At 28.5% G+C, this 17,263-nt stretch overlaps 1 protein-coding gene across 2 annotated transcripts in view; it reads left to right on the top strand.

Moving 5' to 3' along the window:
- The window catches only part of nsl1 (non-specific lethal 1), a 119,579-nt gene that overhangs the window by 2,455 nt on the left and 99,861 nt on the right, over positions 1-17,263 (top strand). For both annotated transcript variants that reach the window (XM_066744530.1, XM_066744531.1), the window contains exon 2: positions 151-1,813. In XM_066744530.1, the coding sequence (XP_066600627.1) occupies positions 369-1,813 (1,445 nt within the window). In that variant the 5' untranslated portion in view covers positions 151-368. The remainder of the gene's footprint in view (positions 1-150; positions 1,814-17,263) is intronic.

The raw sequence follows: 17,263 nt of genomic DNA, 5'->3' as shown, positions 1-17,263 counted from the left end.
TGTTATTCATTTTAAAATACTTACTCTATATGAGATTATTGACTCAACATGAGTTAACTGAATACCTTACATAAATAAATGATATTTTTTTAATATATGAATTAATAATTGTATTAGTAAAAAATAAATTTTTTGTTATTTTGCTTGCAGAGAATTCAATATCAACTATAAAATCTTGCATTTATAAACGACATTAGTTCAGCAAAAGAGAGCAAGTTGATTATAAATAATATATTCTTTGGATATAGTTACTTAATAAATGTCTGAAAACAATTAAAAAAACATGTAGGACAGAAAATTTAAACTAAATGGATTTTAAGTAAAGCATAAAAAGTGATATCTGCAAATGTAAATGCTTTTATGGATGAATGGGAGCGAGCAGAACACAAAAATTATATATCTGCAAATATACAAAAAAGCCTCTGGATGTGGAGACTACAGCAGTGGCAGTAATGGCCCCAGCTTTAACGGAAGGTGGTCCTCAAAAGCAGGAAAAGTTGCTATTAACCCTTCCAGCTGGTGGCTTCCTATCCTCAAACCAAGCTACAAAAATTTATCAGAATCGTGAAATTTTTACTGAATTTGTTGTATCTACAAATGTTAAACCTTCAATCATTGACAAACAATATATATGTGATTTATCAAAAACTGTTTTACATAATGTCATCAACTCAAAATATGTTAATGGTATTCGTGATTTTCCTGCATTTAATCACCAATCTAACTTGATTAGTAGAAAGAATTTGATAAATCAGGATTTCGTCCAGTGGGTTGCTCCAAATAATCCTGAGCAGAAGCTTACTGATTTTATAATGAATGACTCATCTAAAACTGAAGATACAAACAATATGGGGTTTTTTAAGTCTGACAGAGAGTTGCCATCAATGAGTGCTGAAAGCACAAGTGAGGGAAAAAACTTGGATGTTGATCAAATCATGACCTTCAAAACAGATAGTGCCTCTGACAATGTACAATGCAATATTGCAAATGCTGGTGATATTGGCCAAAATGTAGAGGAGATTTTACAAGTTATAAAATCAATAGAAAATGTGGAGACTGTAGAGAATATGTCTGTAAGTGGTAGTGAACCAGTTCAAAGCACTGTGGATAGTGTAGAAATGTTTACTATTCCAGAAGAAGGATTTTCTTCATTTGAACGAGATTTGTTAAATGATGTTGATGTAATGAGTCTTTGCACAGATAACATAAATTTAGATTCTACAGATCAGCAAAAAACAAATAGTTTAAGGCTACAGCAAGATCTTGTTGCACAAAAGCAATTTGAAAGTGAAAGAAAGTGTGCTTTTTTGTTAAGAAGATTACGAAAACTTCAAGCAAGAGTAATAGGGAAACATATTGCTGAAGAAAATATTGGGATTGTAGAATTAGCTCATCGTGGAGTAAAAAAATATTTGTTTCCAGAGTTAGTGGATATTAGTTCTAATTCAAATAGTCAAAACTTTTCAGAAATTACAAATAGTTTGATTGCATTTCTTAAAAAGCTTGAAAAAATGTGTATTGCCCAAAGTAATAGTGTTAGTCGTCAACGTTTATGCATTCGCTATTTTGGTGGTGGTTCACAAGACAGTTTAGGCAATGTATCAAACAATAACTCTAATCGTCCACCAATCTTTGGGTCATCTCAACTTCAATTGAATGGTGATCAGTTAGAAAATGTTGCGGGTCCTTTAACAATGCAATTACATGTAGTGGAATCAAATTTAGATTCGGATTGTACTGCATCAAGTAGTGGTGGAGAAAGCTGTGATGAGATGCAATCATTTAACAATCCTCATCAACAACATTTATGCATGTAAGTTATTTTTGTTATTTATATATTACTATGATTTATTATATTTAAGATTATGAATTTAAAGTCATACGTAAGTAAGTTGTGTAGACTGCGTTGAACTTGTTACTTGGATTTTACTTAACACAGATTAAGGCAGAGCTACAAGAATATTTAAAGCCATCATAAAAACAGAGTTTTAGGAAAAAAATATGTTTATTCATGCATTTTAGTATTTTCAAAGAATTATCAACTGATTATATTCATTTAACCTATTGAGTTGCCATAGAAATTATACTCCTTATCTTTTCTTTTGTTTTGTGTGATATAAAATTGAACAGCTTAAGAAATCAACAATTTATGTTACTTTTAATGGGAATATACGTATACCGACATTATAGGGCAAAAACTATTTTGCATGCAGCATCCTCATTTGTTGATGGATTGTAATATTATAATATGTTTTTGTGGGAATGCCAGGAAATTATCTACTGAAGTACATTGGGCAAATTAACAAAACATGAATAAAAAATTGTTTAAATAAATATATTAGCATTATTGAAACAACAAATAAATTGCAAAATCTCCCAACGTACTTTAGTAGATAATCTTTGACATTTTTAAAAACATGTTATAACAATACAATCCGTCAACAAATGAGGATGCTGCATGCGAAATAGTTTTTGCCCTGTAATGTTGGTATACGAAGATTCCTATTAATAATATAAATAATAGCTTTAGGTATGGTTCTAATGGTATAACTTCCGTTATGATATTAAATTTCAATAGCTTTTTAACTTATGATAGCTTTCTTTGTTTTTGAATATCAATTTATTAAAAACAAAGGGAAGTGATAGGAGTTAATTCACCAAACTGAATATGTTTTAATAATATTTTAATTGATATGAAACAAGCATTTAATATTAAATTACATACATCACAATGTTAGCTGAAAAATTTAGGGATCTTGAATGTAACATGATTGTCGAATATGATTTTTGACATAATTTGGTCTGCTGCATTCAAATCCATTGGCCAAAATGAGCTATCTTCTGTTAGGACTTTAGAAATTCAATCTCAAAGGTGTAAGAACGATCATTTTTGGTTACTTTGGGTTTTCAATGTCTTAGGAATCAAGGACTATAGAATAATTTTATTGATGGCTTTAAATCCTATAGAAGGAAATCTATAAAAAATAAAGATAAGGTTTCGAAAGGAATATGTTTTTCTGTCTCTAAAATAAAATATTTAAGAAAAGTTACTTAAACCTTTTAGGGGCACCATTACATAAATGATACAGTAACTCATCTAAAGTCTTTTCCACATTTATAATCAAATTTTATAGTTCCCGTGTGTATCAATTAGTTTTTATACTCTGAGGTATTCAAGTTTTCTGTTTTTCAGAAAATTGCGTTAGTTTATTTAAATGTTTCTTAGAGACAATAAAGTAAAAAAGTAACATTTTTTAAAGAAAAGGGACTAGCTTCTCTTTATTATGCCAAGTTATTAATCTGCTTTTTTTTCTTGCCTATTTTTTCCATATATGATATTTCAATAATCGCGCACCCTAGTGAAGAAGTGAATATACGCGTTCTTATTGTAGGACTATCTTTCCTCAAGTGTTTTTCCCACAAAATGAGTATTAATTATACAATTATTATCGGTTTTAATTTGCCAAATGTGTGACGTCAAATGATGCGTTTAGCGTCACATATGAGAGATAAAGTCGATTATGCAGTAACGTTACAAACATGAAAAAATAGCAGGTACATTTTGAATAATTCCACTTCAGTATTTCGTTACACTTTATACGTCCGAAAAATGAGTCATTTTTTATCATTTTCATAGAGCTTCTGTAATAGATAATAATGCTGTGATTCTTTGAAGGTTTCATGTAAACATTTTTGGAAAGTATAAAAATAAATTTTTTATACATTTCACATAAGTAATTTGTTAAAAACGGAAGCACGTATACCCATAGTAATCCAATATATAAAAAAAACGGTGTCAATGGCATTAATGTTTTTTTAACGAAGAATTATCTACGAGAGTTATAAAATCCCAGGGAAATGAAGATCCAGTCTGAGTGTGCTTATAGTCCGAATTAGAATTGTTAAATTTTATGCAGTAGTAACAAAATGGTGGATGATTAAAAATATTTAATGAGAAAGATCCGGATTTTTGTTTGGGTAATATTTTACTAGAAAAAACAATAGCTAAAATAATTTTTTTTTTTTGGTTAATTTTAGTTCTGGTTATACCTGCGCGTATATGTGACAAACTATGCCTAAAATTTCGTACGAATCGGTCTAATACTTTCGGAGAAAACGTCAACATTATGAGAAAAAAATGGTTTTGAGAAAAGCTCGCTTATAGTGCTTGCATAAATATGCGTACAGCCGGGGGAGCACACTTAAATAAAATTAAAAATATATACTTAGGCTGCTCTGATCTTTACACAATTTTTGAACGATACTTTTAAAATAGTAAAAATTCGAATTTTCGTACAAAAGAAAAATAGATTTTCTGATGTTAACAAAGAGGCAAAAACCCTCAAGCCCCATAAATAAACTTTCAGCGTTAATTAAATTGGTTCTCCTTGCTTCTTTACTAATTTCTTAAATTTTAGGAATTAGTTTCACTGTTTTTAAAAATGGATCATACGCGTCAAAAGGGACGGATTTCGGAGTAGAGCACTGATATTTTTTTTTTTACATTAAAATATGTTAAAATATATGAAAATACAATATTTTTTTGGCGTCAGTTAAAATAAAAAGCCTTTTTTAGTTACGGAGATACAACCTATCAAAAATTGCATTTTTGGTAAAAACACGTCCCGAGTCAAAAAATAAGCTCCAGTTTTAACCTTTAACGGGATCCCTCACGCCTACTTTATCGACAGTTCAAGTCAATAAACAATTCATTTAATAAAAGTCAAATGCGAAGCAAATTGAACAATCGGGCGTTTGCTGGACAATGTGTCAGTCCTAACGAGTCAAACGAACTTAAAAACACTCAAATTAGTTGAAAAATAACGCTGTACCATTATGCCGCGTTCTTGAAGAGAGGTTACTTTTGATTATTTCCACTTCAAGAACGCGGGACAGTGGTACAACGTTATTCTTCATCCGATTTGAGTTTTTTTAAGCTCGATTGACTCGTTAAAATTGGCACCTTGTCATAAAGAAGCTCGTTTTTGCAATTTGCCTCGCATTTGACTTTTATTAAACGAATTGTTTATTCACTTGTACTGTCGGTAAAGCACGCGTGAGGGATCCCGTTAATTTCGTTACACTGTAATTTATTACATCAAGAAATAATTTTAATATGTCTTGTATCTAAATCATATCGCAACAAATCCGTAAAAAGAATATTGGTAGAACTTCGAGATTCTAACAAGTGCTGACGAATTTTCTGCACTAAATTAAACCTCTTACTACTACTTTTATGTTTTATAGGACTAAATCAAAGACTAGGAGTACTCAGAGGTTCAAAAGAGTTCATAGGGAGGATTTGAAGATCTTATTTAGGGTTAAAAGTTTCATTTAAATATTATTTTCATCTTCCTAGGACTACTCTGAGATCTTGTAGGTCTAAATTGGTGTTCAATTTTGTTGGTAAATTGAAATATCAAAGAAATAAAGATTCTAATGGTTTAAAATGGAGCTTATTTTTCGACTCGGGGTAGTATTTGAAATTCATATCGTTTTTGTAAAAGTTAAGATAGAAGGCTCTGGTTGAGACCAATATACTCAAAAAGATTCAAATCTGCTAGGAGAAAAATACAAAAAATACACTTTGTTATCAGCTTTTAATATCTTTAATAATTATAACAGACAATTAAACTAACAATTGTGCTGGCATATGTAGAGAATTATAAACAATAATTAGGAACGTTCCTTGGAGTATCGTTTAAAGATAAAAACTTTAAATTTTGAATAATCTTTTGGTGTCGACAGTGAAAAATACGATAATATCACGACGCACCAAGCAGAAACGTACCAAGAAATAGAGATAATTTTATGATTTAAGCACTATTAAGAAAGCGACTGTGCTATATTTTTAACTCAACGTATACACTATTAGGGGTTTATGGTTTGGACTCGTAAATATTATTTATTTATTTGTCTGTTATATCTTGAAAGCTATTTGAACAATGTTAATGGTATCAATCGATGAAAACTGTAGAGAATTAAAAAATGAAGAAAATGAGATTTTGAGTCGCTCCATCATACTCTGAGAAAAAAAATTCCTTAAAACAATTAAATATTAATTGGTCTAAGTAAATAGATTTATGGAATAGTCGCAAGTGCATATTTATTTCAACAGATTAATTTAATTCACTTTAAATGATTGAACATTTTTTCAAAACAAATGTATAAAAAAATGTTTGAAATAAATATTTCTTTGTTTTCAATTAATGAATTATTACATTATTAAAACTGAATAAATATATTCTTAATGTTATAATATATTATCTTTAAGCAGTAAATTAATTCCTGTAATCTAGAAAATTAGATCTTAGTTTTAGTGTACATTCAATCTAAATAACAAGATATTTAATTGAATAGATGAAATATTGTATTACTGTAGTGAAATATTATCTCTAAAGAAATGATCAGTTCCTACAATTGAAGAAATTAATTTTTCATTTAAGAATACATTCTATCGGATTAAAGAAATACTTAATTTGATTGAAGAAATATTTTAATACTATAGTGAAATAATTACTCCAAAGAAATGATCAATTCCTACATTTTAATAAATCAATATTTCGTTTAAAAGCATATTCTATCGGATTAAAAAAATATTTAATTTAACATATAATATATTTTATTAATGTAGTGAAATATTCACTTCATATAAATAATTGAATCCTACATTGTAAGAAATCAGTAGTTCCCTTCAGAGTTTATTCGATTTGATTAATAAAAGATTTAATTTGATAGGTAAAATATTATATAAATATAGTAAAATATAGACTTGAAAGAAATAATCAATTCGTACTTTCTAAGGAGTCAGTAATTTATTTAAGAGTACATTCATTCTGAATAATAAATAATCTAATTTACTAAATAAAATTGCGTATTAAGGTAAAGAGATATTAATTAAAATTAATGAAAAAGCGGTTGAAAATATGGAAAATATTACCTCTATCTTAACGTAAATCTCTAATTATCTATATATTTCTTCTATTCAAAAATGTTTAATTAGATATATAGAATAATCACTTCAAATAATGTAATAAAATATTTGGTTTAAATAATTGATTTAATTAAATAATATTCAAGCGGTTTTAGTTGTAAAAAAAGAAACCTTAAATCTAACAATAATAGCTGCAACTTAACTTTTGCAGAAGCACCGTAAGCTGTTAGATGACTTATCACATATTGCTTATGGTGGTAAACCTTATGATTAAATTTTATAGAAAATTTACAATAGTCGTACATACCTTATATTACGCATACAACATACATTTACTCGCTTATATGATTACGCAGAGAACGGAAGTATTACACAAATCTGAATACTATATTTTAAATCGACTCTTATATACTAACCAAGTAAAGTTCAGTCACTTGCGAGAGAATATTCAAACCTACTAGCCCTCTAACGGTAATTTCTTGAAACATCTGAAGTTAGTAAACAGTAGATGAAGCCAAAAGTAAGGAAGACACAATGATATACAATTTTAATATTTATACGATGTTGTATAGTTGAAGCATAAACAATTCTCTTGGATTATGTGAAAAAAACAGTAAATAAAACATATTTTCCTTTAATGAAATAAGAAGAATTACCCCCCTAATTATTATATATATTCACTACAATTTTTGAAAAAGAAGTGCTTTTATTTGTTTTTCCCGCTGCTGTATTTCAATTAAATAATTGATTATTAATTGTATAGAAGAATAAAGCAAGATGCATAAAATATATTTAACAATTTTTATTATTATAAAGAAATTAGTACGACGGTACATATATTTTTCCATCTGAACAAACGTGAAGATTGAATGTCTCATAGTGACCTAAATCTTTTTGCAATAAAAGCTGTTTTACATGAGTTTCTTCTACTTCAAAACAATGTATATGATTTACAAAGCATATAGTATTTAAACGTAAAATTACAAAGTAAACTTGGTTCGTTTCATCAATGACAACTTGCAAAATTTTACCAAATTCAAAAAAAATATCATCAGACTTTAGTATTACTACCATATTAGGTTTATAAATTGTCCCATACACACTTATCCATGAAACTACATAATATTCATGATCAGCATAATACGGACTTCTTTGTTTGAGACTGTTAAAATCAAAAATACTTGTTATTGATGATTTAGATCCTATTTGTAATTGTTGCCTGAAACCTGTTTTAGTTAAAAATCTATGATTTAAAATCAATTGGTGTTTCATCGCTAAGGTATAAGAAGGATTTACCCGTGATGTTATTGTCTTAGCAAAAGTTTTCAGATCTTTATGCTTTGCCTCGAAATGGATGGACGAAAAATGTTTCATTGGTCCGTATTTTCGCATTAAAGTTGGATAATGCAATAAGAAATGATATTTTGGTATTAAGTCTCCAAACAATCGAAAGTACAATTCATTATGCTCCATTATTAAATTTGTAAGCAAATCACAGTTTTCAGCGGTTACAATAGGTGTCATGATAATACAAATTATCTCCCTTAAAAGTAGATATAATTTCCATACTTCGTTATTGACAGGAACTAAATCTCCTATTAATAAGCCTAAATATCTCACGAAACATAACATTTCCGAGGATGTTAAGATCAGCATTTCTTTTTTAAATATACTTTCGCTTATATATGAAGGAACATTAATGATGGCTTTATTTCCAAAATCAAACAATCTTATTCTGTCGTTAAGGATATCTAAGGAAAAATGCTTCTCTTTGACAATCAATTCTTTCAATATTTTTGCTAAGTCATATCTACATATCCCCTCATAAATATCGTGCATTAAATCAAAAGTATTATTCTGAATAACATGAAAATTTGGTAGTTTATTAAAAATACACTTCTCAACAATTCCATGTTCATTTGTAATTACATCATTATTGTAGCAATCTATTGTACGTAAATCATCACTGTCTTCTATGACCTGTTGCCTTCTTTTCTCTTTATCCGCTAAACATATTCTACAACAATATAAAGAATTGAAGCTGCAATTGAACCCTAATATAGTGTTAAGACCTAAATTATCACCTAAAACAGCCACAGTAACAAAATAAATTTGTTTCTCTTCAATACCGATATTGATACTTATGCCAATTGTTTCAAGTTCTGTGAGCTCATTTACTAGATTGTCGAAAATAATTGTATTGCCCAACTTTGCATGATCTGTGGTCTCATGTAATTGGGCCAAAAAAATGTTATCTAAGGAACTTGCAAATTCAGCAGGTAAACTACCTATTGTATAATATACAGCCCCAAGTTTTTGGACTCCATTTCGGGAACCTAGAGGATTGTTAATTTCGAAATCATCAAAATAGATTAAAATTGGTAATATTAATTTATTATGATGCTTTTCTTTAAGATTTAACCAAAAACGACTACATACAATAGAGCTCACAAAACGAGAAGTACTGTTATTGCAGCGTTCTAGCATAATTAAATGAAAAATATTTGGCAATTCTAAAAATGTTTTTAACATTATTTTTATTGGAATAGTTTCTATTGTTGCATATTTAACAAACATTTTCAAATTTCCATGTTTACGATGAGGTAACAACGATGCGTCTATTGGTTTTGAGATAGGTACGATGAAATATTTTTGATTTTGGAAAAAGCTGAATGTCAAGTGTTCTGTTTTAAAAGGGTCAAAAATATTTGCGATTATACCAAGTAATTCTTCTAAATTATGTGACTGCGAACAATTAGCTGATTTATGGTTAGCTATTATTATTTGAAGCGAAGATTTATAAAATTCACTTAAAGCAGTACAAATTTCTGTAACTAAACTTCGTGGTATATTCTTACAAGTATAAAATTTCGCAATAAGTATACTAACACTTGTGAAAATCATGTTTTCAAAATTTGCAATATTTAAATCAACAGATTTATGTAGCTCGCTAATAATTAACTCTGGAACTAATTCCTTTACATCGTTCGTCATAGGCACTTCGTTTGTATTATTGATTGAATCTATTTCGATTCCTGTGGGATCTATTGTTTTTACAATTTTTGACGAACTGATATGTCCTTTCCTGGTTATATGCTGATTTACAAAGTGGTCTTTATAAGCGTAGACATTACTGAATGAGCGAGAACATTCATCTGAACGACAATAACAGGCGCTATGCTTCTTTAACTTATGCAATATTTTTATGTGATTCATGAAGCTCTGAAAGCTCAAAAATGTTTCGCAAAAAGGACAAAGTATCAGGGTAACGATTAGATTACGTTCCTTAAAAGTAAGAAGTGAATTTTTCCTTAAAATTGCTTATAAACTTATTATTTAAAGTCTAGTGAAAGTTGCCAATATTACTAATGCATAATTCGTTATAAAAATCAAATATATCTGAGATATGGAAAACTTAGAAATTTACAGTCTACTGACATTATCAATGTGATATATTGAAAAGTGCAAAAATTGTGTTATCTCGCTTAACAATATTGACAACAATGAACAAATTCGATTGCAAATATTTTAATAATCATAGAGGTATTACAAATATAATAAGAGTAAATATGGGCGAACTAAGTTCGTACCTTATTGTGGTAATATATGTATAATAAAACTATTACAAAAAAAACAAAGATTTTTCTTCTACTCAATTGTGACAAAATTAAAAGTAAATTAACACAGTGGTGTAATTTCTCCTTGAATTTTTCATTACTGAGTCAATACATCTCTATGTAGGGTTGAGTGTGTGACAGGTTAGATGCAGCACGATTTTCATTTTTTGTTCGGTCTATGCTTGCAAATTCTTCAACTCCGTTAGAATTTCAATAATATTCGGAATTTGCTTGACGTTTTCGATTCGAATATTATATAAACCTATTTGGATTAATGTCCACATATGTTCACATTCAATTGGATATTTTGCGTCCAATGCATAAAATATTTTGAAACATATATCTAATGCAGTTAATGTTGACTGCACACTATATAAGTTTTGATCGATGCAGACGTATACTTCTTTTATATTTGATAGAGTATGCCCAACTACGATAATGAAGGGTTGCAATGAAAGACCCAATTTACGTCTGTCCTCTATTCTTCTTTGTTGTACGATAGTTATATCTCCTGGTATCTGAAATTTTGTAAACTAATGTATATCTTTAATTTAGAAATAGTTCAATATATACAACGAAAAGAATGAAAATCAACTTACAGTAATGTGTAAAATTATGCTATCTTTACTCTCAATGATTGATGGCTTCCAGTGACGATTCTTTAATTTAACTCTACCTCTTGGCGGGATAAGATGTGGCAATAACATTAGCTGTATAGCAACTTTACTTTTTGTAAGAAAAGATGTATTCATAATAATTGTCTAATTCATTGTGGTGAATTACTTTAAATTTATTGATAAGAATATAAATCATCACCTATATTTAAATCTGGTATTTCCAGTAAATCATTAAGCGCTATGACATTATTATCTTTTGTGTTCAATGGTCTTATAGTTTTAATATTATTAAAAAGTTCGATCCAAATTTGAAAAGTCCATGTCACATTGCTGAGTGTCATTTTTTGAAAATCAGCATCGATCAATTTAAAGCCTAGTGGATGCTTTAAAATTGGCCAACGTTCCAGTGTAGAGTGTACAAATGGCTCAGTGCTATTCTTCAAATTTTTAAAACGAATCGTAAAGGTTTTAGCCCAATGTAATTGTACCATTTCCCATGGAGCAATATTTATTTTCAGCCATTCCTCACTTTTTTTCATTTCCTCTTCTAATAAAAAATAAGTACAGTTATTTCGACACATATAACACAAGTACATACTGTAATGATAAAGATATAAATCTGTTATAAACACCATCATCATTTATTGCTTCATCCGATGAATTGCTGTCGGAATGCTCATCATTTTTCATCAACTTTTTATAGTTTTGTATCATATTTCTATATTTTGATACAAGCTTTCCTCGTGCAGTAATAGATTTTTGTATCTTGGAGTCTTTCTTTTTAATCGGCGGAACATAATAAATATTGCAATTTTCAAGTGGAAAGATTTGCTTAATTTTTCTTGCTATATCTTCAAAATCAGCATTTTTCAGCCTTAATTTGAAAATAAATAAAAAAATTATAGTTAAATCAATCCAATATTACAGTTTTATTTTTAAATTTTTGAAGCAATACCTTTTTCTATTTGTAAATACTTCATTTAAAATTATATGCACTATCATATTTCTTTGTTGAGAATTCAGTTTCTTGGTTTTTTTGTAATTTTTCAAAATTACTGGGCCTTCCAATGACTTTTGTAAAATGGATTTTATAGAAAAAGTTTTTCTTCTAAAATCGCTTTTCCCAATAAAATTATCACTACGTTCCAAAGAGATTTTCTTTGTCCGATCCTGATTCCGTGTCAGTGAAATTATTACCCACATCTTTTTCGCAGTCATCATCCGGATGAAAACAGGTTTCATTTGTTAAAAAATTGAATCGTTGTGCTCGAACTATATTACAATAATGATAAATACCAATACGTTGTAAGTAGCAGACCCTGAACTTTCTTTGCTGATATTGGTTTGATCACTATAATGTTTTTCCTATTTTATAGTAAAATTTATCCTTGGGCCGACTGAAGGAATTAGTTCCTTTATATTATCAATTGTCATGTGTCGCATAATCTGCTCTGTAATCCCATTTTCTACAAACATTTGCTTTTATTTTAATAGTGACTATGAATATTTTACCATTCAAGCTAACGTAAATATATACTTTTTCAACTTTTATTATCAAGGCATTCATTTTTATTTAATTAAAGTAAAATGTTACTATTTTTAACTAAGTATTTCTTTCATTCAAATCAGATACCATATTTTTAATCATGATAAACTTATAATGTATATAATTCCTTTTCCTTCAGATTTTAGTAATATTACCAGTTTCTATGATAAAACAGACCAATCGTAATCAATTCAGAAGATCACATTATTTGATTATATTTTATGAAAGCTATGTACAAAAATCATCATTTGTGGTCAAGCCTTTAGAATAATTGCACCAAGTAAATCATTTATTAGTATCAAGCAAATATTTATTTGCTTCACAAGTATTATTCAATTGTAGAGTATTTCCAAATACGGCTTTACTATAAATATATATTTTCTTACAACTGATAAGCGACTTCAAACAATGGAATCCTCTATTGTTTCATTTAATCATCTATACGTAAATATTAACTGCAGCTCAACAGTACTCAATGGACGAATAATTTTATTGCACATTTGTTATAATTTTACCGCGAACAACTTAAAAAGTAATGCATTAATGGTTAAAATTAATTCAAAGTAATTGGAAATAACACTGTACATTGAATACATATATGAGTTGTAATAGATAAATGGTTTACTTACCGGCGAATTTTTGTATCACGTCCTCGTTTACATTCCATTCTTCTAGAAGTTTCGTTGCCTCCGCATCTGCCATTAAAAATCTTTATACAACGCTGTTATAATTATATAACTTATTATTTGCTGAAGCTTCTTAATAGGTTTAAGGCTGGAATCATCCAAGGCACTAAGTCTCATAAATGCAGCAGATAGTCACATAAAACATGGGATAAGATAAATTACTTTCACACGCAGGTACACGCTAGTATATGCTAGGACACTGTTCGTTACTGTGGGGAATGGGAGGAGTTACAGCGCAGCGCGCAACGAGTAACCCTACTGTCTTTTGTTTACTTGCACTGTTACTTTGCCAAACGTAAACATAGATTCCTAAGGTTATTACAAGTAAAAATCTATTGACATTTTTTCCGCCGCGTATCAATTTTAAATTATTATTCATAAATTAAATATTATTTCTAATGAAATAAGTTTTTCCTTAAATGAAGAAGGAAATACGATTAGAGAAAGAAAACAATTTTAATGAGATAATGAATTTAGGTGCTCCGAACAATTAAATATTTCTTTCAATTATTACTATATTTAGTTATAACAATGTTACCATTTCCTTGAAAATATTTACTTCTTGTAATAAATTAATTCATGAAACAAAGAGCACAAATTACTCAAAAGCTAAATTTTTATATGTTTTGAATGAAACTATCGATTATTATTCATAAATGAAATGTTATTTCTATTGAAATAAATATTTTCATAAAAAGTGCGTATTAGCATCTAATGATCCGGTAAATATAATGTATTTCATTGAAACTAAGAACAGTTATTTGAAATAAATAAATCTAGAATTGATTTGAATAAAACAGACCCTAAATAAATATAAAAATTATGTAAGTAATTTATTTAATTGGTTCAAATACTCTTCATTTCATGAAACTAAATAATATTTGAAGCAAATAAATATTAAAACGAATAAATGATTTACTAATTTTAAGCAATTTTTTTTCTCAGTGTATAAATAGTTAAGTAGTAAATGAGGAGAAGCCTGGTATTTTTGAGTTTTTAACAAAATTGATTACTCAATCATTTGCCAAGTTTTAGAGTTGTACCTTCGTGAGTGGATGGTCATTTAAATACAATTTATGTGCACTAAATATAGATCCAATAGAACAATGAATTCTTCTGCATAAGCAACTTTAATTTTATAATATGCTGATTTGCAGCGGGGCTTGCTGCACTACGGAGCTTCATATTTTAATTTTTCCAACAGATTTTATAAATAGAAGAAAAATTTTAAAAAAGTATATTTTTTAATTACGATAATGTGCTGTGAAACCGTAAGCAAAATCGCCTGCAAACATAACCGAATATGGCCAAGCACACAAAAGTAGTGAAGTAGTGGAGAAAATTGTTCAACTACTTTCGTACACTTGGCTATTTTTGGTAATTTTTGCAATTGATTTTCTTACGATTTCGCAGCACATTAGCGTAAATCAAAGATACGTTTTTTTGCATTTTTCCTCTATTTTTAAGGTGGCTCCGTCGTGCTGTATCTACTGCACTAGTCAGAAATGTCTTCAATGTGAAATAAACAAAGGTTTGGCATATAATTGAATAAATATAATGCTAAAATACCAAATAATATTCTAAACACAGTACCAAAAAATATATTTCACGTTTATTTTAGATTTGGAAGCCATTTTATTATCTGCATTTTTTTTCACATTCTCTTTAATCTTAATTTTTCCTATTACAAGATTTTATGTTTCGTTCGATTTTATTTTTTGAACAGTCGTTTTAATCGGTAAAATATACTCTACAAATTCACCGTATCTAATTTGTATTACCTACAGAAATCTGGAATAAAAAACATTATCTTTTCGCATTTAATTAATCACAATTTTATAAACAGAAAAAAGTAGATTTGGAAGCTCACTAAACATTATTTCAAGAAATCGAACTGGTGAATTTGTAGAGAATATTTTAACGATTAAAACGACTACTCAAAAAATAAAATCGATCGAGGAATAAAACTTTTTAATGGGCAAACTTAAGCTTAAAATGAATGTGAAAAAATACAAATAATAAAATGGCTTCCGAATCTAAAATAAACGTGAAATATATTTTTTGTACTATGTTTACATTATTATTTGATATTTTAGCATTATTTATTCAACTATATGCCAAAATTTTGTTTATTTCACATTTAAGACATGTCTGACTAGTGTTGTAGATAAAGCACGACGGAGCAACCTGAAAATCTATTGGAAAAAATAAAATACGAAAGTCCGTAGTGCAGCGACACTCGCTGAAAATCAGCATATTATAAAATTAAAGTTGCTTCTGCGCAAAAACTAATTGTCCCATTGGATCTGCATTTAACGTACATAAAGTGCATTTAAAAGACTATCCACTCACGAAGGTACAACTCTAAAGCTTGGAAAATGATTGAGTGATCAATTTTGTTAAAAACTCAAAAATACCAGGCTTCTCCTCATTTACTACTTAACTATTTATATGATCGGGCTACTCAAAATCTCATTTTTTTCATTTTTTAATTCTCTATAGTTTTCATCTATTGACTCCATTAATATTGTTCAAATAGCTGTCAAGATATAACAGAAAAATGAATAGATAATATTTACAAGTCCAAATCATATACCCCTAATAGTGTATACGTTGAATTAAAAATATAGCACAGTCGCTTTCTTAATAGTGCTTAAATCATAAAATTATCTCTATTCCTTGGTACGTTTCTGCTTGGTGCGTCGTGATATAATCGTTTTTTTCACTGTCGACACCAAAAGATTATTCAAAATTTAAAGTTTTTATCTTTAAACGATACTCCAGGAAGCGTTCCTGATTTTCATTTATAATTCTCTACATATGTCAACACATTTGTTAGTTTAATTGTTTGTTATAATTATTAAAGATATTAAAAGTTGATAACAAAGTATATTTTTTGTGTTTTTATCCTAAAGCATTTGAATCTTTTTGAGTATTTTGGTCTCAACCAGAGCCTTCTATCTTAACTGTTTTAAACGATATGAATTTCAAATATTATGTGTTTTTATCAAAATTGCAATTTTTGACAGGTCGTATCTCCGTAACTAAAAAAGGCTTTTTATTTTAACTGACGCCAAAAATATTGTCTTTTCTTATATTTTAATGTAAAAAAAATAGGTACTGTACTCCGAAATCCGCCCATTTTGACGTGGAATGGCCCTGTAGATATAGGAAGGCCACTTGCTACGTGAACGCTACATTATCTTATTTTCACTGACTCTCAATGCACTTTACTAAGAAACATGGCATAATATACCCAAAAATACCGACCGGTCGGTAGTTTTAATGTTAAAGAAATACAATTTTTTTTGCTATGTTCGAGAATACTTGCCTGAAGCTTTATTTCACTTGCCTTTTTTTAGATATTTGTTTTCGAATGCTATATGAATTAAAGAATATTATGTGGAAGAATTATGTAATAAAATAAGGGGTTTAATAATTTGTTATTAGCAGGGTATATATGATTTTATAATATTAAAAATTTTGGTGATATATGTTCTACTATGAAACCAATGTACTTGCCTTTTTTACAGGTATAGCATGTTTTTTGGAGGGATCTAATGAGGTTTTTTAAGCCCATAGTAATTATTATCATATACATTACTCATTTTAATAAGATTTCCAAAATAGATTATCAATGTAAAAGTATTTGTAAGGCTTTGAGTACATAGGATTTTATTCGTACAAATTCACTAATTTTTTCATACTTTTATACAATCTTGATTTCTATATCAGCTCTTTCATTTTGCTTGAATTTTTAGCAAGCTTGGGCCATTTCTTTTTTCTTTTAAGTATTCTACACTGCACAATTGAATATTGTATAATACTATGGAAGCATATCTGCATTTTAGAGAATCAACTTT

This window comes from Prorops nasuta, unplaced genomic scaffold, assembly GCF_024137725.1.
Source record: "Prorops nasuta isolate Cenicafe-Biocafe unplaced genomic scaffold, Cenicafe_Pnas_1.2 PNAS00045, whole genome shotgun sequence".
NCBI lineage: Eukaryota > Metazoa > Arthropoda > Insecta > Hymenoptera > Bethylidae > Prorops > Prorops nasuta.
Note: the sequence above shows the minus strand (reverse complement) of the source record. Positions and strands in the feature narration are given on the sequence as shown.